This window comes from Molossus molossus, unplaced genomic scaffold (assembly GCF_014108415.1).
Source record: "Molossus molossus isolate mMolMol1 unplaced genomic scaffold, mMolMol1.p scaffold_m16_p_21, whole genome shotgun sequence".
Lineage (NCBI taxonomy): Eukaryota > Metazoa > Chordata > Mammalia > Chiroptera > Molossidae > Molossus > Molossus molossus.
Window position 1 is genome coordinate 51,679,630 of NW_023425357.1, and position 23,712 is coordinate 51,703,341.

Here is a 23,712-nt window from a genome sequence, read left to right on the forward strand (position 1 = left end):
CCACCAGGGTCGGCAGGTGGACATGAGCACACAGGGGCTGCTGCTTGCTGGTGATTCCCTCTTCCTGTTTTCTCTTGCTTAGCCACAGGGGTTTAAGAAAAATAAATACTACCAATATTATTTTTTATCCTCACTCGAGGACATTTTTGCATTTATCTTCAGATAGAACGGGAGGGAGAGAGGCAGAAAGAGAGAGAGAAACATCGCTGTGAGAGAGACACATCGAGTGGTTGCCACCCATATGACCCCAACCGGGCCACAAACTGCAACCGAGGTACCTGCCCCTAGCAGGAACCGAACCTGGGACTCTCTAGTCGGCGGGCCCAAGCTCTAACCGCTGAGCCAAACCGGCCAGGGCAATATCACCAAATTTTTAAAAAGTGTTGTGGATTCGATTTAAATCACCCCACCCCCCTCGCCTGGCCATATTACCTCGAGCAGGCGAGATAAAGTGTCACCAGTTTCCCAGAGAAGGACGTGGCGAGGACGAGCGCCCCAGACTCGGGGCCCGTGTGCCATGAGCCTCCGGGCCGCAGGCGGCAGCAGCGGGCGGTGGGCCGGATACAATGTAGTGAGGGCTGCGGGGTGGGGATACAGTGTAGCCAGGGCGGGGATACAATGTAGCGAGGGCGGCGGCGGTCAGGTGAGCGGCGGAGGGGATCCCAGGCGGTGGGCGAGGGCGAGGGCGGGGGGTGCCGGGGTGGAGGGAAGCGGGGCTCCCGGCCCTCGGTGCCCACTTGGCCTGCCGCGTCCCGGAGGTCGAGCAGCCTGTTTTCCCGACGCGGTCACTGAGGGCGCAGCGGGGGAGGGATCTGTCCACGGCGCCCACTGGCGCTCAGGAGAGTTCAGACCCGCCGGGTCGGGACGCCTGCCTTCTGGTCCTTACTTGGGCGCAGGGGGCATTGGTGGCCTCAGCCGTCCCTCGCCTTGCTAGGGCAGGGTTTAGCACTCCAGACAGGGAATGGCCCCCTCCAAGTGACATTGTCACCGCTTCCGGCTGTCAACACTTGCTGTCTGTGGAATTCATGAGGCCTTTGGGACTCGCATGGTTGTGCCACCCTCCGGAGCTGGGCTGTTCCGAGCCTCATTTTCCTCACCTATGAAATGGGTGGGGTGGTGGAACGAGACGGACCTGCCCCTATACCAGCTGGTTAGTGACGGTCCCCAGCGCGGATGCCTGTTGTTGTTTTGGGGTGAAGGTTTGGGGGTGGCTGGGTCCCTGAGGCCAGTGGTTACCATGCCAGGCTTCTGTGGCAAACAGTCCTTAGAGGGACAGTAACCCCGCTCCTGCTCCCTGCAGGTCCTGGCACCCTTCAGGGTGTGAGCAGATAGGATGTGTGGTTTCCCCTGCCCGGGAAGAAATCTAGGACCTCCCATGGTGGCTGAGATGATAACAGGACCTCTTGGTGTCCGAGCCACAGGCAGGACATTTTTGGTCATGGTGAGGGCATCCGAGCTTCAGCCCAGTGTCCCTTAGCACCCTGGAATTCCTGGGGTTTATTCCTCTGGGTTTCCTCTAACTGCCGGCCAAGGAGTCCTCTCCCTCAAAGAGAGGGGCAGTCCTGGAGAAGGGCAGAGGGTGGCGTAGCCCGTTTTCTTTATTCTTCCCAGTCTCTGCCTTCCTGACTGGGCCTCTGTGAGGCCAAGCCTCAACTCTGAGTGCCAAGCTCTCTGTGGGGTGAACCTAGTGGGCAGTGGGGATGGCTGGCATCCCCTCGAGAACATCATCTGTCTGCCCTTAGCAGCCCGAGGGGCATATGATTCTCCAACTTGGCAGGAGAGAAACAGGCTGAGAGAGGTCAAGTAACCCCACTCATTTGTTTATCCAGGGCCTCTGTGCCAGGCCTGGGACTGGCACTGCCCACGAGGTGAATGAAAGAGGCTTTTTCCAGGGGAAAGTGCAGTCGTCAGTGCGCAGTTGGATGAGAACTGCCGGGAAGAGCTGAGGTGTTCCTGCCTTTGAGCTCCTCTGGCCATGTTTTAAAATGCTTCGAGTTTCTGGGAGAGACCCGGGAGTGGGCTGTGCCGTCAGGTGACGGCCGTGCCAGTTTGCTCAGCCGCTCCTCTGGGCTGTGGGCTTCACTGCCACACGCAGGCACTTCGTCCTTTCACTCACCCTTGGAGGGAGCATTCTCCTTTATTTATGGACAAGAAAATGGGGCCACATATCTCATCACTGGGAGAAGTGGAGTTTATATTAGGTCTGTCTGATTCTTAATAGTAACAATGATAATAATAAGTTTTACCCAGTATTTATTGGATGCTTACTCTGTGCTGACCAGGGTGCTCAAAACTTTGTATTAACTAATTTGATCTTAGCAATAACACTACACAGTGGGCACTATCGTTATCCTCATTTAAAACATGAGAAGTTGAAAGCAAAGAAAGGCTTAGGCATTGCCCAAGGTTACACAGTGAGGCCCTTGCAGAGCTGGGATTTGAACAGGGCCAATTTTTGTTATTACCTGAAGGATGCTGGTGTGATCAGTTGGTTGCAAGAGACAGAAATCCCCCTCCCCGCCCCCCAACTCTGGGGTTTACACAGAAGTTTTTTTCTTTCTCATTTGAATGAAGGCTGGGGGTGAGCAATGCAGGCGCGTCTATGTCACAACACAGGGCTTCAATGTCACAACCCAAGGTGGCTGCTCCAGCTCCACCCATTACATCTGCATCCCAGACAGCAAGAGCCAGGAAGGGATGAAGAGGGACATCCCTCCTTTTAAGAACAATTCCCAGAAGTCTCAGGAGAGCTTTCTGTTTACATCCCATTGGCCAGAACATAGTCACATGACCACACTTAGCTGCTGGGAAGCTGGGAAATCATGTGATAAGATGAAAACCAGGGTTCCCCACTGTCAAAAGAAAGCCAGACCAGGACAGTTGCTAAAACAGTAAAAACACATTTTATTCAGGATGATTGCAATAGAGGAAAGAGACCTCTATACGGAACTGAACTCCACATACGGCCTAGGCCAAGAGGCAGGATGGGTCTGTGGATGAAAAATTGTAGGAGGTAATGTCAAGGGTACAGGGGATTCTGGCTAAGCTGACCTAACAGGATCTTTGTAAAGATGATCAGACATCTGATGGGGGGTGGGGGAGGGATGAAGATTCCAATCAGATACGAGGATGATATCAGGGTGGGGGACTCTTGCTAAACTGGGTTTTACAAGCAGGATGCAGGCTCAGGAGCCTGAATAAAGTCTGGTCAAGCAGAGTCTTGTCACCACTCAGGAACAAGGGGTTGGTGAATGCCAGGGTAGTTGGGTTTCTCCTGCACTCTGGGTGTTTCCTAGATCATTGTGGCAGCTACCATCTGGGAGCGTCATTGGGCATTAGGGCCCAAACACCCTGTGTGAGCTGCCCAAAGCCATCAGGTAATAAGAAAGAGGGGGCTTGAGCCCATGGTGCCTGTGTCCTCCCGTCTTGACATGGGGGCAGCCAGTCAGTGGGTGCTCGCGTCTGCAAGACTGGAACTCCCAGTCCACATCTCCACCACAGAGGTCAAACAGGGAGGACAGGTCCCATAGGCGGCGTGGGAGTTCCTGACAAGAGCAGGACAGCTGGCAGTGGGCAGGGATAGGGGTGACCCTGGGTAGAGCTGTCCCCTCTGCGCTCAATTCTCTTTCTTAGGGTGGGGCAGATGAGAATCATGGGATTGTTTTTTATAATCATGAATTCAGACTGTAAACAGATGTCGAGAAAGCAAAACCCACACCCAGGAACTTACTACAAATCTTTTTTTTTTTTTTTTTTAATCTCCGACTTCCTACAGACTCACTTCACCCGGGAGGCTAAGGAATGTGGCCCAGCTAGTCAGGTGTGGGCACCTAGAATGTAAACTGCCCCAACCAGAGCCCCTTCCTCTCTGTTGGGAACCAGCATCCAGCCCTGTGCGCCCCAGTTTGCCACCTCGGCAGGGAAAGCAGTGCTGCAGGGAAGGAGGCACTTCCTGCCTATTTCCTGGGGTCCCCAGGTGTGAGGCCGCACACTGACTCAGGCCACATGGGTGTCAGCGGGAACCCAGGCCAGTGAGCTGCTGGCAGGGATGTGGAGCCATGGGGCACCGGAAAGGACCCTGCCCAAGGCCACACTGCAGGTGGCAGAGAAAGCCTGGATCCCAGAGTGTCCAGCGCTGTGCTCTCTGGAGGTCATCACTGACTGTTCTGCTCAGTGGTTTGGGGGTGCTCTGATGGGAAAGGAGCACCTTCTTTGGGGGCAGAAATGAGGAACTGAGTCCTGGTAGGTGTGTGTCATGGGAGCAGCTGAGCTTTTTCAGTGGACACTGAGCACAGGGCTGGCCTGGAGCTAAGTGAGGCATCTGGGACCAAAGGACCCTGTGCTGGGAGACCAGCCAGTGGGGTACCCTCAGATAGGTCAAGTCCTCCTCTTATCCCTGCCTGTCCCATTTGCGCGAGGGATGAAAGTGTGTTGGATGCCATTGCTCTAACTGAGGGCACACCGCCCGAAGGGCCTGGGTGAGGGGGCTGAGCTAATTTGGGGACTGGCTGAGGATGGAGGATCCCCCTGGGGAGTGAAAGAGGCCAGGCATCCCCTCTGAAACCCCCGAAACCTAGAGAGAGGATGGGATGTGGTAAGCTGGGAGTTGGCCACCATCTGCTTCTGTCTTGTTCCGACCTGCAGGTGGGATGCTATGGAACATGACGAGAAGTTGGCCCGGTTCCGGCAGGCTCACCTCAACCCCTTCAACAAGCAGCTTGGGCCGAGGCAGCATGAGCAGAGGGCCAGTGAGGAGGCCCCAGACATTGCTTCTGAAGGTGGGTGCCAGGAGGAGGTCTGTGTGGGCAATGTGACCCCTCACGCCAGCACCCACCCTCCCTTCCTGGTTTCTGTGGTGGAGGTTGCTGGCGTTCCCCCGAGCTGGGCACTGTGCTGGCAGCTTCCTTCTCTCCACGTGTTCCTTTGCAAACAGGGCAGATGCCAGGGCAGGGCCGGCTCCCCTCGGCACCTCCTGTGCACTCCCTGAATCCCCAGGGCCCTTCTGACCCCCAGTCACCCAACCTCCCTCTGGGGAAAGGCAGACTGACTTTTTTCTCTGTTGCCCTCCACACCTGCACCCCACTCACTCCAGAGACCCTGCCTGAACTGCCCCCTGGGGAGCCAGAATTCCACTGTGCTGAGCGTGTGATGGATCTCGGTCTATCTGAGGACCACTTCTCCCGCCCCGTGGTAAGGTTCAGGGTCTGGGGGCGGGGGCACTGGTAAGCTTCCAAGCTGTGAGGAGCCAGACATTTTCTTTTTTTTTATCCTCACCCGAGGACATTTTTGCATTTATCTTCAGATAGAGCGGGAGGGAGAGAGGGGGGAAGAGAGAGAGAGAAACATTGACATGAGAGAGACACATCGAGTGGTTGCCACCCACACGACCCCAACTGGGGCTGGGGACAAACCGCAACTGAGGTACATACCTTTAGCGGGAACCGAACCCAGGACTCTCTGGTCCGCCAGCCGACGCTCTAACCGCTGAGCCAGACTCTCCAGGGCCCAGACATATTCTTGTTGTTTCACCCTCAGGCTAAGGGGCCATGTCCATCCAAGCCAGGGTTCTTCAAATCTGAGGTCCTTGTGACACCTGACACTCACTGCCAAAACCTATCTGAGGGCTGGTGGAAATGGGTTGGACCTGGGGTTCCGGATCTAGGGGCTGCTATTCTCATGTAGGACTGTTCCTCTTCCTACGCTCCAGGTTCTGGTGAAGTAAATGTGAGGACTGACTTCACCTGGGGTCCTGTAGACACACTGCAGGGTGAGGGTGAGGGAGGGAGAGAGGGAAGCCCCCTGACTGCCCCACCACTTACTCAGCTCAGCATGGCCACTCTTGTCTGTTCTATGTTTTGTTGCATGAAAAGCTAATTTAAGCCCTGGCCTTTGTGGTTCAGTTGGTTGGGTGGGTGTCATCCCCTGCACCTAAAGGTTGCTGGTTCAATTCCCAGTCAGGGCACACCCAGTGAGGGGCATGCAGGAGGCAGTTGATTGATGTCTCTCTCTCTCTCTCTTCCCCCCCCCCCTTTCTCTAAAAGTCAGTAAAAAAATATTAAAATACAAAACCTTATTTAAAATAAAAATTAACAGGCTTTAGTGATTTTTAAACAAAAATTTTGCAAATCATTTAGTTTTATGCAAACAGTATCTAACTTTTATTTGAGAGATGCATTATAATAACATTCAAATGTAACTTCAATCAAAAAAGATTCATCTCAAAGTCCCAAGTTCTAATGAACCTCTCATTTGGTGTGTGGCTTGAAACTTTGCTGTACAGATACCTATTTTATTTATGTGCTTTGAATCCCTTTTGAGGCCCCTGATGAGCCGTACACTGGTCTTCTCGAGCCAGCAGCTGCAGGAGGACGGCTCTGAGGGCCTCGGCTCTTAGACCCAAGCTGTCTTCCTTCCCCCGGGCTTTGCTGCGTCACTGTGAAGTGCTGGGGCTGGAGGTGGGTGGTGGGTGCTTGGAGTGTCTCTGAGCCTGGGGATTAAGCCAGTGGCCACTTCCTCTCCTTGATGACAGGCGAGTGTCATTTCCCCAGTTTTAGCAAAATAGGATAGCCAGAAGAGCAATTGGATTTCTAAAAGAAGGAAGTTGTGTTTTGAAAAACATCCTGAATTAGGTCTTCAGAGGCCTGTGGGTAGATGGGTCCAGCTGGGGGGCAGGGGGTAGAGGGCCGTTCCTACCTGGGCTGCTAACTTCTCTGGGCCTTGAACAAGTTCTTGACCCCTTCTAGGCAAGCAGAGTGGGGGAGGTCTGCTCTGGGCCCAACTGTCCCTGAGGATGGGCCTGGCCTGGACAGGAGAGCGAGGGGCAGGCATCTGATGTGTATCCCCGCCCACCCCGCCCCAGGGTCTGTTCCTGGCCTCCGACATCCAGCAGCTGCAGCAGGCCATTGAGGAGTGCAAGCAGATGATTCTGGAGCTGCCTGAGCACTCGGAGAGGCAGAAGGACGCCGTTGTGAGGCTCATCCACCTCAGGCTGAAGCTGCAGGAGCTAAAGGTAGGTGCTGGCCCAGCCCACCAAGGAGGCAGCCAGAACTGAGCGGAGGTCTGGGGGCCTAGGGTAGCCTCTGGCTCCCTCCCAGGGGCTGAGGCAGAGGCTACACAGAAAGGTGGGTAGAGAGATGGGCTCTCACTCCATGTGCAGACTACTCTGTCAGTCTGATATTTTTAAAAATATTTTTTATTGATTTTTTTTAGAGAGATAGAAACATCAATGTGAGAGAGAAACATCAACCGGCCACCTCCTGCACACCCCTCACGGGGATTGAACCCAAAGCCCAGGCATGTGCCCTGACTGGGAATCAAACCAGGACCTCAGTCCATGGGACGATGCTCAATCCCCTGAGCCACACTGGCCAGGTTATCAGTCTGATCTTAACTGGCCAGTCCTGGGTCATGTGTCCACCCACTGTAGCAATTGGGTGAGGTAAGTCCCACTTTGAACCACATGACACAGGTTGGAATATGGGGCTTCCTGGAGGTGACACAATAGGGATAATGGACCCTGGCAGCCAAAAACCACACGTCCATAATGTAGTCTTAGAGTCTGTGCATCTGGCTTGGCTGCACCAGGTCCCTGCACTGGCCCACGAGTCCCTGGGAATTTAGAAAGTGGAGTATTCATTAGGATGTAGGTAAGGCTGTGGTAACAAAGACTCCAAAATACAGGAGCTTAAATGAATTGAATGTGTTATTTTACTGTAGAAATGCCATAGGGGGTCCAGGGCCCATTTGGCAGCTAATGGTGATAGGGACCCCAGGTCCTCCTTTTCTGTTGCTCTGGCAGTCCCGGGGGTGGGATGGGACTCTGAAGTGGCCCCACTCCCCACCTGGGCTGCACTGAGCCAGCAGAAAACAGGGGGGGAAGGGCAGAGAAGGCCATGTCAGCCCTGCTCACTGCCCTTGGCCCTAGGTGCAGCCCCTGGGTGCTGCAAAGGGGGCCCAGGCCCAACTGATCACTGGGGTGCTCCGCTGACAAAGAGAAAAGGGGGTGACATTGGGAGGAACTCAATCCGGTACAAATGGTACCTGGAAGAAGCCAGTCAAGAGGCTTGTGTGAAGGGAAAGGAGCTTCAGCCCGGCTCACCTGTGACCCTTCCCTGGGCCTCTCTCCAGGACCCCAATGAAGATGAGCCCAACATTCGAGTCCTCCTGGAGCACCGTTTCTACAAGGAGAAGAGCAAGAGTGTCAAGCAGACTTGTGACAAATGTAACACCATCATCTGGGGGCTCATTCAGACCTGGTACACCTGCACAGGTGGGCTGAGACCCAGACCAGCTTTTCTGAGTGGGCAGTCGGGTCCCCAGGGCAGGACAGAGACCCTGCAGGTCTGCTGCGGTATCTAGGTTGTATTCAGATGAATTAATTCTCAACTGTACTTGGTGTTCACTGAGCCTCGGGCATGCACAAGGGATGAGAGACCCTGCCCCCACCTTCACCAGGCTCACGTCCACATTTATGTTTTCACTATGGTGGCCACTAGCCACACGTGGCTATTCAACCTTAAATTTAAACGAATTCAAATAAATATTTAGTTTCTCAGTTGTACTATCCACATTGCAAGTGCTCAGCAGCCACAGGAGGGCAGTGCAGAGAGTACTTCCGTCATTGCAGAAAATTCCACCGGATGAAAATAATAAGTAAAGGACGTGGTGTGTTAGATTATATAGTACAATGAAGAAAAACATGGAAAGGGAAAGCTCGTGTCAAGGAGTGGGGTGACTGTGACTTTAGGGTGGAATGAAAAGGCATCACAATACATTTAAGCAAAAACGTAAAGGTCAGGGAGCAAGCAGTTATATTTTTGGGGAAGAAGGTTCTGGCTGAGAGGTGTCTGCAAAGGCCCTGTGGTCAGTGTGTGAGGTGTTTTCATTGAGCAGAGAGCAGCATGGCTGGAGCACTGTGCCTGAGAGGAGGTGTGCATGATGTGGGCTGAGAGGTTGCTGGGGCCTCTCTGTGAGTGAGCTGGTGGCCTTAGGCAGATGCTGCGCACACTTAGGTTGTGACAGGGTCGCTCTGGCTGCTGAGCTGGGCGTGGACTAAAGGGATGCAAAGGTGGAGGGGGAGGATTATGGTACTCTGCCCAGGGTGGGGCGGTTGGGGGTGAGAAGTGTCCACTGTCCAAAGAACTAGCTGAAGGACTGGAAATGGGTGCAAGAGAGAAGAGTTGGGAGACTTTACAATGTTCAGTCTCAGCAGGTAGAATGATGGGGTTTCTGAGGTCTGAGATAGGAACACTGTCTGGGGTGGGTTTGGTAAGGAAGAGCCAAAGTTCCCCTCAGACAGAGTGGGTGTGAAACCCTTTAGGTGTTCAGGTGGGAATAGCAGGTTCGACTCTGGAGGTCAGGGGCAGAGTCTGCACAGTCCTTCAGGGCAAGGCTCAGGATGAGGACCAAGGGACCTGCCGTGAGACCCTTTTGGCTTGGTCTGGAAATCGGAGTTGACTCTCTGGGGGTCCTGGCAGCTGGAGGCCAGCCTGGGCTGCAGGATCCCCCCCACCACCTCTAAGAGGCATATTATTGGTGCCCCCCCACCCAGGGTGTTATTACCGCTGTCACAGCAAGTGCTTGAACCTCATCTCCAAGCCCTGTGTGCGCTCCAAAGTCAGCCACCAAGCTGAGTACGAGCTCAACATCTGCCCAGAGGCTGGGCTGGACAGCCAGGATTACCGATGTGCCGAGTGCCGAGCGCCCATCTCTCTGCGTGAGTGCCCAGGAAGGGGCGGGGCTGAGGGCAGCTGTTCTGAGCAGGGTAACAGGCCAACTGCTGGGTGAGAACACTGGCTGGATCAGGTGGCTAAGGCTGGCATGGCTTCTGCAGACAGCGTCTCTCTTTCTTGGGAAAGTGACAAAGGGCTGCTGTGCCACTTTTCCACATCGTACAGGTAGACTGGGGTTTCGGCCCAGATCACCTTCAGCCCAGGTAATGCAGGGCTGGTGGGCCTGCACTCAGCCTCCTGTGTGTGGCCCTATTTTCACCGAAAGCCCACCTAGGTGGGGACTAGGACTAGGAAAACCCTGCAGTAGTCACGCACTGTGTGTCAGGCCTTAGAGACTTAGTGATGTTAATGCATAGGGAACCCTCAGCAGTCCTGACAGGCAGTCTGAGGTCTGGTGAGCAAAGGAGGCCAATGAGGTGCCCTGACTGCCTGAGGTCTCGTGGCTGGGAAGAGGGTGGTCAGGTCTGCAGGGCGGAAGCTGGGCTCCACTGGCTCTTTCTCCAGTGTGCCGGGGGCATAGCTGGGCGACAGGACCAGCACCATGTGACGCAGAAGCCGCGTGCGTGTGGCTGGCACCCTAAAAGTAGCCCCGACTTTGTGACGACCCCAGGGGGTGTGCCTAGTGAGGCCCGGCAGTGCGACTACACGGGCCAGTACTACTGCAGCCACTGCCACTGGAACGACCTGGCCGTCATCCCGGCGCGTGTGGTGCACAACTGGGACTTCGAGCCTCGCAAGGTGAGTATGGGGGGCCAGGCGTGGCCCTGGGGCAAAGAGATAGGTGAGGGGCGTGGACCAAGGAGGGATGGACGCTCCGAGCTGGCTGGCGGTGTGTCCAGGCTAGGGGTGTGGCCAGTGGGGGCGTGGCTGTGAGTGGGGTCCGGTGTAGTGCTGGAGGGACCACTGGCTCCGGCCCTCCGCAGGTGTCCCGCTGCAGCATGCGGTACCTGGCGCTGATGGTGTCGCGGCCAGTGCTCAGGCTCCGGGAGATCAACCCTCTGCTGTTCAACTACGTGGAGGAGCTGGTGGAGATCCGGGTGAGACAGGGACAGGGCAGGTGGACCCTGCATTGTGGGAGCGGAGGAGAGACCCACCTGTTTAGGCGACTGGCCAGTCAGCTGTCCTCTGGGTTAAAGACTCTAGAGCAACGTCCAGTGTTAGTCTCACGCTAGGTCTGGAGGAAATTTGAACTTTTTTAGTAGCCACATTAAAAAAGTAAGAAGAAGCAGATAAAGTTATTTTGAATAATATGTCCAAAAGATTGTTTCAACGTAATCAATATTCATGACTGAAACATTACACTCTTTTTCTTTGTTGTGTGCTGCCCTTCAATCCCTGTGTGCACCCTACCTGCAGCAGTCTCGCCAGCCCAGCCAGTTCTAGTGCTCAGGAGTTGTGCGTGGCTGGTGAGGCAGCTGTGAGCCTGTCTCCCATGAGGTGGCCAGGAGGGACTGCATTCCGTGTAAAGGGCATGTGACGGGCAGAGCCTGTTTGGTTGCCACAGCCACTTGGGCTTCAGACGGCTCTGCATCCTTAGATGTGGGGGGTAGAGTGACAGGGTGACTGAGCCTCAGGGTCCTGCCTGGCCTGGAAGCTGCGCTTTGAACTTGAGCTTGGCTGGAGCACTCAGATCTGGGCCCTTCCTAGGGGGTGGAAAGGTTCTGATCCAGAGTGCAAGATGGCATGACTCCCTACAGGGCCAGTCCCTGTGGCCACACAGCAGTGCCACGGGGCAGCCCCTGCCCTGGCCTAGGAAGCTCACCTGCCTCTGTTGTCCACAGAAGCTGCGCCAGGACATCCTGCTCATGAAGCCCTACTTCATCACCTGCAAGGAGGCCATGGAGGCACGGCTGCTCCTGCAGGTCAGACCCGCCCCCGCCCCTGGGTGGTGGGAGGGCAGGTGGGAGACAGCCAGACAGAGAAGGACATGTCAACTCAGGTCTTTTTCAGATGGCTTGATATTTTCTGTTTGTTGTGCCTTTAGCAGAGGGTCTTCCACACTGTCCCAGGCAACACAAGGTCTGTCATAAACAAACAGACATCCTACCCATAAAGTATTTTCTGGTTACATCAGTGTGGGGGACACTGAGAGAAGCAGGCATCGTCCCTGCAGCCTCGACGTGAATCTCCATGGCGTGGGCCAGGCACAGGCCTGCCCAGGCAGGGTTGACCACAAAGCACACTTTTCAAGGCTGACCTATGTATTTGTTCAGCCAATATTCACTGAGTGTCTGCTATAGCATGCACTGCTGCAGATTCTGGGGGGCTGTGAACAAAACAAGAGCCTTGCCCTCAATTCAGAGGATGCCCTTCAGGTGGGGAAGACAAGAAAAATAAGCTGTTCACGGGGTTGGCGAGGTCTGTGGGCAAGATGAGGCACAGAAGGGGGGAAATGCTAGGATCAGGACAGGAAAGAAGTGCCGTGTGCTGGGTGCGGCAGAGGTGGAGTGTGCCAGGTGCGGCAGAGGTGGAGTGTGCCAGGTGCGGCAGAGGTGGAGTGTGCCAGGTGCGGCAGAGGTGGAGTGTGCATGGTGCGGCAGAGGTGGAGTGTGCACGGTGCGGCAGAGGTGGAGTGTGCACGGTGCGGCAGAGGTGGAGTGTGCACGGTGCGGCAGAGGTGGAGTGTGCCAGGTGCGGCAGAGGTGGAGTGTGCACGGTGCGGCAGAGGTGGAGTGTGCACGCTGCGGCAGAGGTGGAGTGTGCCAGGTGCGGCAGAGGTGGAGTGTGCACGGTGCGGCAGAGGTGGAGTGTGCCAGGTGCGGCAGAGGTGGAGTGTGCCAGGTGCGGCAGAGGTGGAGTGTGCCAGGTGCGGCAGAGGTGGAGTGTGCACGGTGCGGCAGAGGTGGAGTGTGCACGGTGCGGCAGAGGTGGAGTGTGCCAGGTGCGGCAGAGGTGGAGTGTGCACGCTGCGGCAGAGGTGGAGTGTGCCAGGTGCGGCAGAGGTGGAGTGTGCACGCTGCGGCAGAGGTGGAGTGTGCCAGGTGCGGCAGAGGTGGAGTGTGCACGCTGCGGCAGAGGTGGAGTGTGCCAGGTGCGGCAGAGGTGGAGTGTGCGTGGTGTGCCAGAAATAGCAAGTTTGCCAGTGTGGCTGGAGGGGCTGAATCCTGTTTCTTCCAAGAGTTCCCAGGACCCGGATAGGGGGTGGGCAGGAATGGGGCAGGGCAGGGCAGGGGCCCTCCCTAGGGCTTGCAGTCATGGCTGCTGGACCCGTAGCTCCAGGACCGGCAGCATTTTGTGGAGAATGATGAGATGTACTCGGTCCAGGACCTGCTGGATGCGCACACGGGCCGCCTGGGCTGCTCGCTCACCGAGACCCACACACTCTTCGCCAAGCACATCAAGCTGGATTGTGAGGTGGGTGCCCCACTGTGGGTCAGACAGCTTTTTTTTCCCAGTCTCCAGGGCGGGGAGGGTTATGTGTCTCGGCATCAGGTGCCCTTGGAGCGGCACTGACTTGCCCCCACTTCCACCCCCAGAGGTGCCAGGCCAAGGGTTTCGTCTGTGAACTCTGCAGAGAGGGTGATGTGCTGTTCCCCTTCGACAGCCACACATCCGTGTGCAGTGACTGCTCAGCCGTCTTCCACAGGTTGGTGTGGCCCCACCACCACCCTCAGGCCACAGGGAGAGGTGCAGGAAGGAAGGTGTTTAGGGCTTGGTCTTTGCTACCTGATTTTCAAAGCCCTTTGCCTTGATTCTGAGAGAGGGAGTTAGGCCTCTCTGTGTGTGACCAGATTGCAAGGTCCACCTGTGGACTTAGGGGCTGGGGAGGGCCCTGGGTGTGAGCCCCACTTCCCTTATCCCCAGGATTAAAGTTGGCCTTTTAGGGTTAGCATAGGCCAGAGGTTCCTAAACCTTCTAGTTCCTGGTCCCTCTAATGTCCAAGCGATTTTTTCCAAACTTTTCTAGGCTAAAAGAAACACTTAACATTTTGTTTATTAAGTATTTTGGTTAAAAGACTTAAGCATTTATGAACTAAAGACTTACTGAATGTTTGAAAAAATAACACATAACTTGGAAGAAAATATTTTAACTGTTTTTAATAAGCACAATTGCTAAAAATACGAGCCCACCTGCTGGGCCCTGCACTTCTCACAGTGGCCTCCGATGGAACAGCATCCCCTGTCCATTTCTGCCCACACATTGTCGCTGCCACTTGCTGTTGGTCATAGCAGCGGCTGACGTCATAGCTTTGTAGGCTAGGATTGCTGTCCCCAAGGGCACTAATGTTGAAACTGTGAACTCCCTTGAGCTAGCAGTTTCCATGGTGTGTGACAGGTCAAACACTGCTCGGCCTCCTTGAGGAATTTAGCCCCTGGGTCCCGGTGCCTCCACAGTGCCCTGGGGCAGAGTGCACCGTGCTAATGGGGCAGGCGGGGTCCTTGAGACACCAAGAGATCAAGCTAACTGTCCTTGTCAGATGGTAACAGGTGCCCAGTCACAGGTCCAGCAGGCACACATGGGTACAGACCCTGCCATGCCATTTGGGAGAATATATGTCTCAGTTTCCCCAACTGTAGAGGGGGCTATTGGGACCTGAGTTAGGATGCTTGAGAAGACCACTGCTAGCATTTTATCCTGCCGTGTTCCCGGGGTCTGACCCTGTCTCCCTGTCCCCATCCCCAGAGACTGCTACTACGACAACTCCACCACGTGCCCCAAGTGTGCTCGGCTCTCCCTGAGGAAGCAGTCTCTTTTCCAGGAGCCTGGTCCAGATGTGGATGTCTAGAGCCATGGGCACCCCTCCCGGGCCTGTCTGGAGCCCACCCTACTGGTCATTGCCAAAGTCAAGGTGTTTCTTGTGCTCTGGAGACTCTTAGGGTGCAGCTCCTGGACCTTTCCCCACGTTGGGCCAGAGGGTGTAAGCACCACAAGGACCATCAGCTCTGGGTGCTTGCTGGAACTCAGGGCTGTGCCTGGCTGTGCTGCTGTGAGGGCCAGAATGTACACCCCAACACTGCAAGGCTCCATTGGCAGGGAAGTGGTGGAGGGCTTCTCGTCTGTAGCAAGAGCCCCCCCACACCCTTGGGGCCAAGGTTGCTGGGTTTTGGCTACTCCGGAAACCCTGGAGGGCTTCAGGGAAGTGGCTGAAAAGACCCGAGGATGCTGGCTGCACACCGAGCCTTGGCCTGAGATCTACCTGCAGTGGCTGGTTTGGGATCTGCCTGGAGGCTCCCATCCTCCCAGCCCCTTGTCTCTTTGGGGTCTTCTGGTTGTTCCTGGCTAGGGCTCTTCACAAATGTCTCCTGAGGGCCCTGGCCCTACCTCCATGGTTCCCTCTAGCAGATTAAAGGTTGCCTGGAGAGAACAGGAATTGACAGGGCCAGTCCAGGGGTTACTGGTTCTTTCTACACAACATGGAGGGAAAGGGACCACGGAGCTCTTCCCTCTGGTGGACCTGCCATGGCTCCTGACTTGGCCTCGCCCAGCTTACCTGGGTGCTCTGAGGTGGGTGGCTGGGGGTCCAACCCCCAGGTGTGCCCCTGGGAGCAGGTCCAGGTTAGGCAAGAGAAATGGTTACAGTAGGCTTGAGTGACGTTTCTGAGGACCAACTTTGCCCCTGCAGAGGTCTGTTCTGTTACAGTGCCTGTGGCAGAACCCAGACAGCTCAGAGACCATCAGCCAGAGTCCTTTTGGAAGGTGCTCTGAGATCAGATGCTGGGCATGTTTGCTCTGGGGAGCTCCAGGCGGGAAGCCTAGAGCCCATGAAGGAAAATGGGCACCAGGTGTGTGAGGTCCCAGCTGACAAAGCACCCTGGATGGAGGATGAGGCCACAGTCTTCAGTGGGGGGGCTGCAACTGACCTCAATGTTTGCAGGAAAGCTCCATGTGTCAGAGACCCTGCCTTGAGGGAAAGGCCTATGGGAAGAGTCTTTCCTGCTTTGGACTGTGCTTGGCTGTTACTTAAAGGTGGTGGGCGGGGAATCCAGCCACTGGGGTCCCCATCACCTGTGACTGGGGAGCCCAAGAGGAGAGGCCACAGCCAGCAGTCAGCTCAGCTTGCCAGCCAATGTGAAGGGTGCTGAAGACAGCACCACATGGTAGCTTTAGATGATCCTCTTGCTGTTTGCTCTGACCTGCCTCAGTATGACAGCGAGAAGTGAACACTCTTGAGGTGGGGTCAACAACGGGTCCTTGGCCTGCCTCTCCTCTAGGGTTGCAGAGAGGTTAAGGGCAGGTGCTCAGATCTGCACCTTTCTCCCAGCCGCACATTTCTGTCGTGGGGACATAAGCCATTCCTGAGTTTATGTGTTACAGTCAGTGTCCAGAGAAAATGTTAGCATGCTGGCGTTTGTCAAACAGAAGTGGCTCCTTTTGTTTTTAGCTCCCTCAGTTACCTCCTGCCCCAACACCTCTTCCCCAACTACCCCTTCTGGATGACAAAGTCTCCCAGCAGAATCATGTATGGTCTTTCTGAGTCCACGGCACCGTAACAAGAACCCACTGAGGAACCAGTTTGCACAGTCAGCACCTCATGGAGGAGCAGCAAGGGACACCCTGCTGGAACAATGCTGCAGCCACTGTCTCATTAAATCTGTGTTCTCTGGACTCTGCTGTGTGTGGTGAATTGGGGACAAGGCAGGCAGGATTTGTTGACAGGCAAACCAATTGTGGGCTGTAGGAAAAGCCCACAGCCTGCCCCATCCAGTGAGGTTGAATTAAGCTGGTCTGGGGAGAAGTAAGAACTCTTGATGTGTGGGAGAAGGTCAGGCAGGGGTGCTAGACATAGGCCTGAATGCCGATTCTCCTCAGCTTCATTACTCTATGAGATGGATGGAAACACAGACTGTACGTCATGGGTTGTTTGGGTTCTAGGAGGCACTGAGCGCTGAGCTGGGCATGCAGAGAATGCTCAGTAAATAAAAGCTGTCTTATTTCTAGAGTCCTCATGGTGGGAGGATTGTCTTATTGACCCAGCATAACAACAAGAAAGTCACAGGTCTAGCACGTGTTTCATCTTGCTAGACCACTACAAGGGCCTTCACTGAAACTCAAGGCCATTCCCATTACCCTTGGATTCTAGGAAACCATGCATCCCACTGCAGGTTACATCCAAACCTCTACATATGTCATTTTTCTACAGAGATATAGTCTACAGATTTGACCAGAACCCGGGGAATCTGCTTGGTAACTGTTTCATCTGTATCCATTTGCAATCCAGATAGGCTGTCAGCAACCCTGTTCCTGAAGGTTTGAGCTGAGCCTTGCCACAAATAGCTAGAGCTCTGCTTTGGATATTAGGAGGAGGATGCATTCTCCCCTCCCCTTTCAGGTTATTAAATAGTATTATAACATTTTTATGTTGACAAACTTTGATTTACAGAAATGTTGCAAAAACATTCCCATGTACTGGTCTCCTGGATGCCCTACATATTTACAATTTGCCCCATTTGCTTTATTCTCTCTCCACACACACTTTTTCTCTGAACCAATTGACAGTAAGTTGCAGAGATGATTCTGCTTTGCCTCTCAGTACTTGTATTCCTCCCAAACAAGGACATTAGCTTACACAGCTATAGTACAATTTTTAAAAGACATCAGGAAATTGACATCGATATACCAGAAAACATGCAATAAATCTTGGATTTTGCCATGCAGCTGATATGTCTCTTTAGCCTTCTTAAATCTGAAAGGGTGCATGACATCTACATTTTATTTTTTATTTTATTTTATCCTCACCCGAGGACATTTTTCCATTTTTTTGTTCAGATAGAGCGGGAGGGAGAGAGAGAGAAACATCGACGTGAAAGGGACACATCGAGTGGCTGCCACCCGCACGACCAACCAGGGCCGGGGACAAACTGCAACCAAGGTACATGCCCTTAGCGGGAACCAAACCCGGGTCTCTCTGGACCGCAGGACGAGGCTCTAACCGCTGAGCCAAATCGGCCAGGGCGACATCTACATTTTAGAGTAGTACAGGCAACTTATTTATTTTTTCTTTTTTTATTTTTATTTATTTTTATCCTCACCCGAGGACATTTTTTCATTTTTTGTTCAGACAGAGTGGGAGGGAGAGAGGGGAAGAGAGAGAGAAACATCGACACGAAAGGGACACATCGAGTGGTTGCCACCTGCACGACCCAACCAGGGCCGGGGACAAACTTCAACCAAGGTACGTGCCCTTCCTGGCTCTCTCTGGACCGCAGGCCAATGCTCTAACTGCTGGCCAGGGCTCTTCGTTGATTTTGAGAGAGGGTCGTGTGGGAAGCAGCCACTCCATGTGTCCCTTTTATGTCGATGTTTCTCTCTCTCTCCCTCTTACTCTATCTGAACAAAAAATGGAAAAGTGTCCTTGGGTGAGGATAAAAAAAAAGAATACACAGAACATACTTTCAGGATTGCTAACCTATACTTTTATGAAAAAGAAGCTTACTATCTAGAGCTTAGTATTTTGTTTAGAGTTCCTTTTTGTCTTTAGCCTGAGGGCATATAGTGTTCAAATTTTACTTAGGTGTTTCCTCCCCCTTCACTGCGGGTATGTAATTAATGTGAAATATAGGTGTTCATATATTTCATTTTATTTCCCTATCCTTGTTTGTTTTTGTTTGTGATATACCAGCATGGTTCCCAAAGTCAGAAATTTACAAAAGGTAATCTCAGTCAGGTGTTATCCTCCTCCCCTACCCCTTTGATCCTTCCCATCCCCTCCCCATAGGTAACCCACCTTAGTCTCTGGTTTCTCCCTCTGTGTTTCTTTTTGCACAAATGAGTAAGATACATATTTATTCTATTTCCTCCTTTTCTTCTTCCACAAAAGATAGCATACTATACTGTTATAGGTTGCTTTTATCAATTAATAGTATATGCTGGAAGCCACCCTACATCAGTAACGAGTTTTTCCTCATTCTGTTATTGTTGCTCTAACATCTTTTACATGTTACTATATTCCACTGCGTAGAATTGCCATTTCAATCAACACTCTTCTGTATGTGAATATTCAGGGTGGGTCTTCACTTTTGCAGTTACAAACAATGCTGCAACAAATAATCTGTGCACGTGTTTTCTTTTCTTTAGAGTGCAATCCTAAAAGTGGTGTTCCTAATTTTTTTTTTTTTTTAATCCTCACTCAAGAACATTTTCCCATTTTTTGTTCAGATAGAGCAGGAGGGAGAGAGAGGAAAGAGAGAGAGAGAGAGAAACATCGATGTGAAGGGACACATCGAGTGGCTGCCACCTGCACGACCAACCAGGGCCAGGGACAAACTGCAACCGAGGTACGTGCCCTTAGCGGGAACCGAACCCAGGTCTCTCTGTACTGCAGGCCGACGCTCCAACCGCTGAGCCAAACCGGCCAGGGCGTATTCCTACAATTTAAAATAAGATTTCCAGGGATGATAAATGGCTGGTGGCAGAGACTTGACTGGGCCTCACCGTGGAGGTCATCTTATTGCTTCTGGCTTTACTTTGATTAACCTTTGGTCACACACACTGGAAAACCAATTAAGACAGTTGCTTTGAGCATTGCCTTTTCTCATTGTACAAGTCTCTATAGCAGTTTATCGCGTCATTGATTGGTCTTGAAACTTTCAGTTTCCACTCATCATTGGGGCTGCTACTAGTAAGAACCTGTAAGTCAGCCTCAAAATGCGAGAAGGCTGCCAGTTCTCCTGTGGTTAGCTGACGCAGAGCAGGTTGAGCATCTTCACTCTCCTCCTCTGCTTCTGGCTCCCGTTGCAGCTGCATCAGCTCCTCATTAGAGTGTCCTCACGGGACCATAGCAACTGGTCCACATCAGCTTCTACAACCTCTTCAAAAGCCAGAGTCTTGGCAAGGGTCACAATGTTTTGTTGAAGCTGTGCAATGTAATTTGTTTGGGAAACATTCTGGAATTGAACACACCGGGGCCAAATTTTTTTCTACACACTGTTCTTTGTTGGTGGTCTGAGTGCCTCCCAAGCTACTACTGCAATGTTGTCTACAGCATCCATGATGTTGTAGTTTCTCCAAAACTCCCTGATCATAGCTGTATCCTCCCCACCTGTTGCTTCTAGCATGTGCTCAAAAGTCCTTCTCAGATAATGAATGAGCTTTGAAAGTAGAGGCTACACCTTGACCCATGGGCTGGATCGAGTCAGCTGTGCTGTCATGAAGCTATTCCACTCTTACTTTATCAGACAGATCACTCAAATTTACTGGATGGCACGGTGCATTGTCTAGGATGAGCAATGCTTTGTTGGCTAGATTATTTTGGGCACAGTGTTTTTCAACATCAGGGCAAAAAAAAAGTATGTGAACCATTCGTGAAAAATGCTCCTGGTTGCCCAGGCCTTTTTGTTTGAGCGCCAAATCACATGCAAATTTGGCCTGGAGTACCTCTTCAGAGCCTTGGAGTTTTCTGAGTGGTACACCAATAAGGGCTTCAACTTAAAGTCCCCAGCTGCATTGCCACCAAGAAGCAGCATCAAGCGATCTTTGGACGATTTAAAGCCTGGCTCAGCTTTTTCTTCCACAGAAATAAATGTTCCTTCAGGCATTCTCTTCCAATAAAGCCCTGTCTCAACTAAATAAAAACTTGGTGGGGGGTGTACTTACCTTCTTCGATGATGCTTTTCAGCACTTCCAGGTATGCGTCCTTGTTGCCAGAAGCAGTGCTGTTCATCTTGAAGTGGGGCACACAATGGCGCTCCTTGAATCTCACAAACCACCCTTGCACTAAATTTTTCTTTCTGAGCGCTTTCACCTTGTTCACGCTGTAAGTCATCAAACAAACTCTCAGCCTTCCCCTGAATCATGGTGACACTCAGGGTCATGTTTCTCTGGCTCTGGTCTCCCAGCCCGATGGCGAGTCAACCGAGAGGCTCTCAAGGGTGTAGCTGATTGTGAAGTCGCTTTGATTTTTCTTTATTATCTCAGATGGTCGTCACTGTAGAGACAGCAAGGTCTAAGGCCTTTGCGATCTGGCTGAGCTTTTCACCCACTTCAAATCATCTTAACACTTCTAATTTTGCGTCGAGGGTAATTGCTTTCCTTTCCCTTTTGGCACTCGGGATGACTGTTGCACTCAGGGGCCTTTTCCTGGGCATCGTTGCCTCCAAAATGCAATAAAAGTCACAGCAGTCTGTGGGGCAAGGAGGCCTGTTGCAGGACGTGGGAAAGAGACGAGGCGGGGCGCAGGCGCAGACGGGCTTCCTCAGAGACGTGGGCGGGTCACCAGTCCGGCCCGGCACTGCGGCCCAGCAACAGGCTGTTTCATCCTCGACTGTAGCGCGGGCGGCGCGGGCCTCCGGCGTCGATCCGCGTCCAGATTCCTGGACAGCAGGTGCAGGCCTCGAGACTGCGTGGGTTCTGCGGTCCAGAGCACAAGCAGAAGCCCACGCAGGGCAGGAACGCTGCGCCGCACACCCGGACCAGCTCCGAGCAGCGCGCGGCCGGCCGCGTGGGCCAAGCGGGCGTGGAGGAGGCGGCGTCCGCTTGGTGAGCCGCTGCCCCCGGAGGCCCCGGGAAGCGCGTGGCCCTGTAGACGCTCCATTCAAACAGGCCCAAAGCGCTCCCCTCAGCTCCTCGCCGGAGTCGTTCGCGGGCTTCTGTGCTCGGCGGTCGCGTCGGGCAGGGCGGCGCTCACGGTCGACCCTTCGAGTCAGGCGACACTGTAGACGTCTAAAGAGGTCCCGAGGCGCCCCGGCCTTGCTGCGCATGCGCACGGTGTCTCCAAGCCCGCGGGGGTGGCTGGGGGGTGTGGCACCACCGTGACCTGACTGTCGCTGCACTGCGCGTGCGCGCTCCCAGAGGCGCGAGGTCGCTGAGGTAATGTGGCATCGGCCGTGGCGACGGCCCGCAGCCGGGGCGCTCCCCGTACTGTGCAGATGCTGCGGTGGCCCGGGACGCGGCCGGACGGCCAGGTGTGGCGTCAGGCCCTCAGGGCCGCTCCTCAGGGGAGCGGGAGGTGCTGCTCGCCGCTTTCTGGAGGCGGAGGCGGGCGACGCCGCGGTGACGCCATCCGGGTGCGCCAGCTGGCGTGGGGAGGCGGGGCGGGAGGGAGCGGGGAGGCCGCGAGCTCGGCTGCAGCCCGGTCCCGTCAGCCCCGGTCCCATCAGCCCGATCCCGTCAGCCCCGGTCCCGTCAGCCCGATCCCGTCCGACCCGGTCCCGTCAGCCCCGATCCCGTCCGCCCGGATCCCGTCAGACCCGATCCCGTCAGCCCCGGTCCCGTCAGCCCGTTCCCGTCCGACCCGGTCCCGTCAGCCCGGATCCCGTCAGCCCGGATCCCGTCAGACCCGATCCCGTCAGCCCCGGTCCCGTCAGCCCGGATCCCGTCCGCCCGGTCCCGTCCGCCCGGGCCCGCGGCGGAGGTGGCTGCCCCCGGTCGGAACCTCCGCCCCCGCCGCCCGCTCTTCTCCCCGCGGCCCCCACACTTGTCCTCCGCGGCTCTCACCTCCCGCTCCTGGGAACCTGCCGCGTCCTGCGGCCCCTCGCTGCGCCCGCCCCCGGCTCGCCCGTCGCCCTCCCGCGCCGCTGGCGGCCTGGAGCTTGTGCCGTCGCTGAGCCCGGGGACCCCTCGTCCCGCTGGAGACAAACCAAAGCTGGTCGGCGGCCGCCCTCCCCTCGCGGTTCACGCCCATCCTGCAGCCCTTCGCTTCTACACACTCCGGTGCTTGTGTGCCTTCCCGGGGTAGAGTCTGAAGTGTCGCTCTGCGTTTTAAGTTTTTATTGATTGACTGACACGTCCCAGGGGACAGTGATCACATCGATTGTATTTCCTAATACGCTAAGGTGGAGTTTTTGGGTTTTGACTAGGAAAGATATGTATTTATTTACGTATTTGTTAATCATTATCCGAGGATATCTTTTTCCATTGATTATTGGGGAGAGTAGAAAGGAGGGAGGGAGAAACATCACATCCATCGATCGATCGCTTCCCGCGCCCACCCGGCCAGGGCAGGGATCAACCTGCAAACCAGGTACATGCCCTTGACCCGGAGCTGAACCCAGACTCTTCGTCCCTTGGGCGGACACTCTGTCCAATGAGCCAGACTGGCCAGGGCCCAAGAAAGGTGTCCAGATATCAGGTGACCATGAAAGCTAAGGAGGATTGCGTAGGGTTATTTTCTGCCCTGACTTCAGGAGTGAACTTTTTGTCTCATGTCTTCATTTCAGAGAAGGCGCATGTCCAGGTGGCATCTCGGCATTCCAGGGGCTGTGTGGTTGTCCACAGCAGTGACGGGGACAGCACGCAGCCGGGCGTGCATGAGTCACTGGACTGATGTGTTTCCCATGGTTTTAGTTAAGAAGGAGGGAGTTGGATGATCTCCAGGGGTCTTCCCAGACAGAGTCTGCTAGCCGGGGCCTATCACAGGGAACGGGACAGGCAAGGGCTCTGCTCTGTGGCCGGCTCTGCTCTGAGGGCTGTTGACCGTCTGCTAAGGGGCATGCCAGGGCTGGAGAGGCCGCAGCAATATGCTCTATAGTTAAAGATGTGCCCTGGTAGTCAGCACTCATCAGGAGGAGCTTACTGCCCTCTAGGCTTTCATTATGTGATTTTTTCTGTTTAAAAAAATTTTTTATTGGTTTTTTAGAGACAGAAACATCCATCATCTGCCTCCACGCCCCCTACTGGGGATTGAGCGTGCAACCCCGGGCACGTGCCCTAACCGGGAATCAACCGGGACCTCTCTGTTCGTGGGATGATGTTCAATCCACTGAGGCACACCCACCAGACTCATGAAGTCGTTTTTTCGTTCAGGGAGCTTCCTGCACTGCCCCTGTGAGGCAGTGAACAAGTGCATGGCAGGTCAGGCAGTTACAGGGGTGTAAGGGGAAAGGAAGCATACTTAGCAAGGGAGACACTGTGACCATGAAGATGGCATTTCCAGGTGAGACTTATCCTTTGCCCTCCATATGTGCTGACCACTGTGATTTTGCTAAATGTAGGTCACTTGACTGCATAATCTGTGGTAGTGGGGGACTGCACTCTTCATCTCCCTGGGAGGGGGTGGAGAAAAGGAAGCAGAAGAAGCAAAGTCGAAAGTGAAGAAAATGGAATT

At 54.2% G+C, this 23,712-nt stretch overlaps 2 protein-coding genes and 1 non-coding gene across 7 annotated transcripts; 2 read left to right on the forward strand and 1 right to left on the reverse strand.

Annotated features, from left to right (window-relative positions):
• Positions 1-609: 609 nt before the first annotated feature.
• DEF8 (differentially expressed in FDCP 8 homolog) lies at positions 610-17,394 on the forward strand. 5 transcript variants are annotated; one of them, XM_036274807.1, is made up of 12 exons: positions 610-643; positions 4,645-4,778; positions 5,093-5,190; positions 6,860-7,009; positions 8,128-8,269; positions 9,551-9,715; positions 10,342-10,469; positions 10,655-10,768; positions 11,513-11,593; positions 12,945-13,085; positions 13,208-13,317; positions 14,355-17,394. In XM_036274807.1, the coding sequence occupies exons 2-12, from the start codon at positions 4,655-4,657 to the stop codon at positions 14,455-14,457; spliced, it is 1,356 nt and encodes a 451-aa protein (XP_036130700.1). In that variant the 5' UTR covers positions 610-643; positions 4,645-4,654; the 3' UTR covers positions 14,458-17,394. The 5 variants fall into 5 exon arrangements, with proteins under 5 accessions (XP_036130700.1, XP_036130705.1, XP_036130701.1 ...); XM_036274808.1 differs by lacking the exon at positions 610-643 and adding an exon at positions 1,070-1,150; XM_036274806.1 differs by lacking the exon at positions 610-643 and adding an exon at positions 1,162-3,013.
• A 1,627-nt stretch (positions 17,395-19,021) lies between these two features.
• On the reverse strand, positions 19,022-20,838 carry CENPBD1 (CENPB DNA-binding domain containing 1). The gene is given in 4 exon segments (XM_036275277.1): positions 19,022-20,383; positions 20,385-20,507; positions 20,509-20,566; positions 20,569-20,838. Coding segments are annotated over 4 exon segments (519 nt in total). The 5' UTR covers positions 20,756-20,838; the 3' UTR covers positions 19,022-20,232.
• A 2,653-nt stretch (positions 20,839-23,491) lies between these two features.
• LOC118639693 lies at positions 23,492-23,653 on the forward strand. Its single transcript, XR_004961261.1, has one exon. It is a non-coding gene; the product is annotated as a U1 spliceosomal RNA (small nuclear RNA).
• Positions 23,654-23,712: the final 59 nt, after the last annotated feature.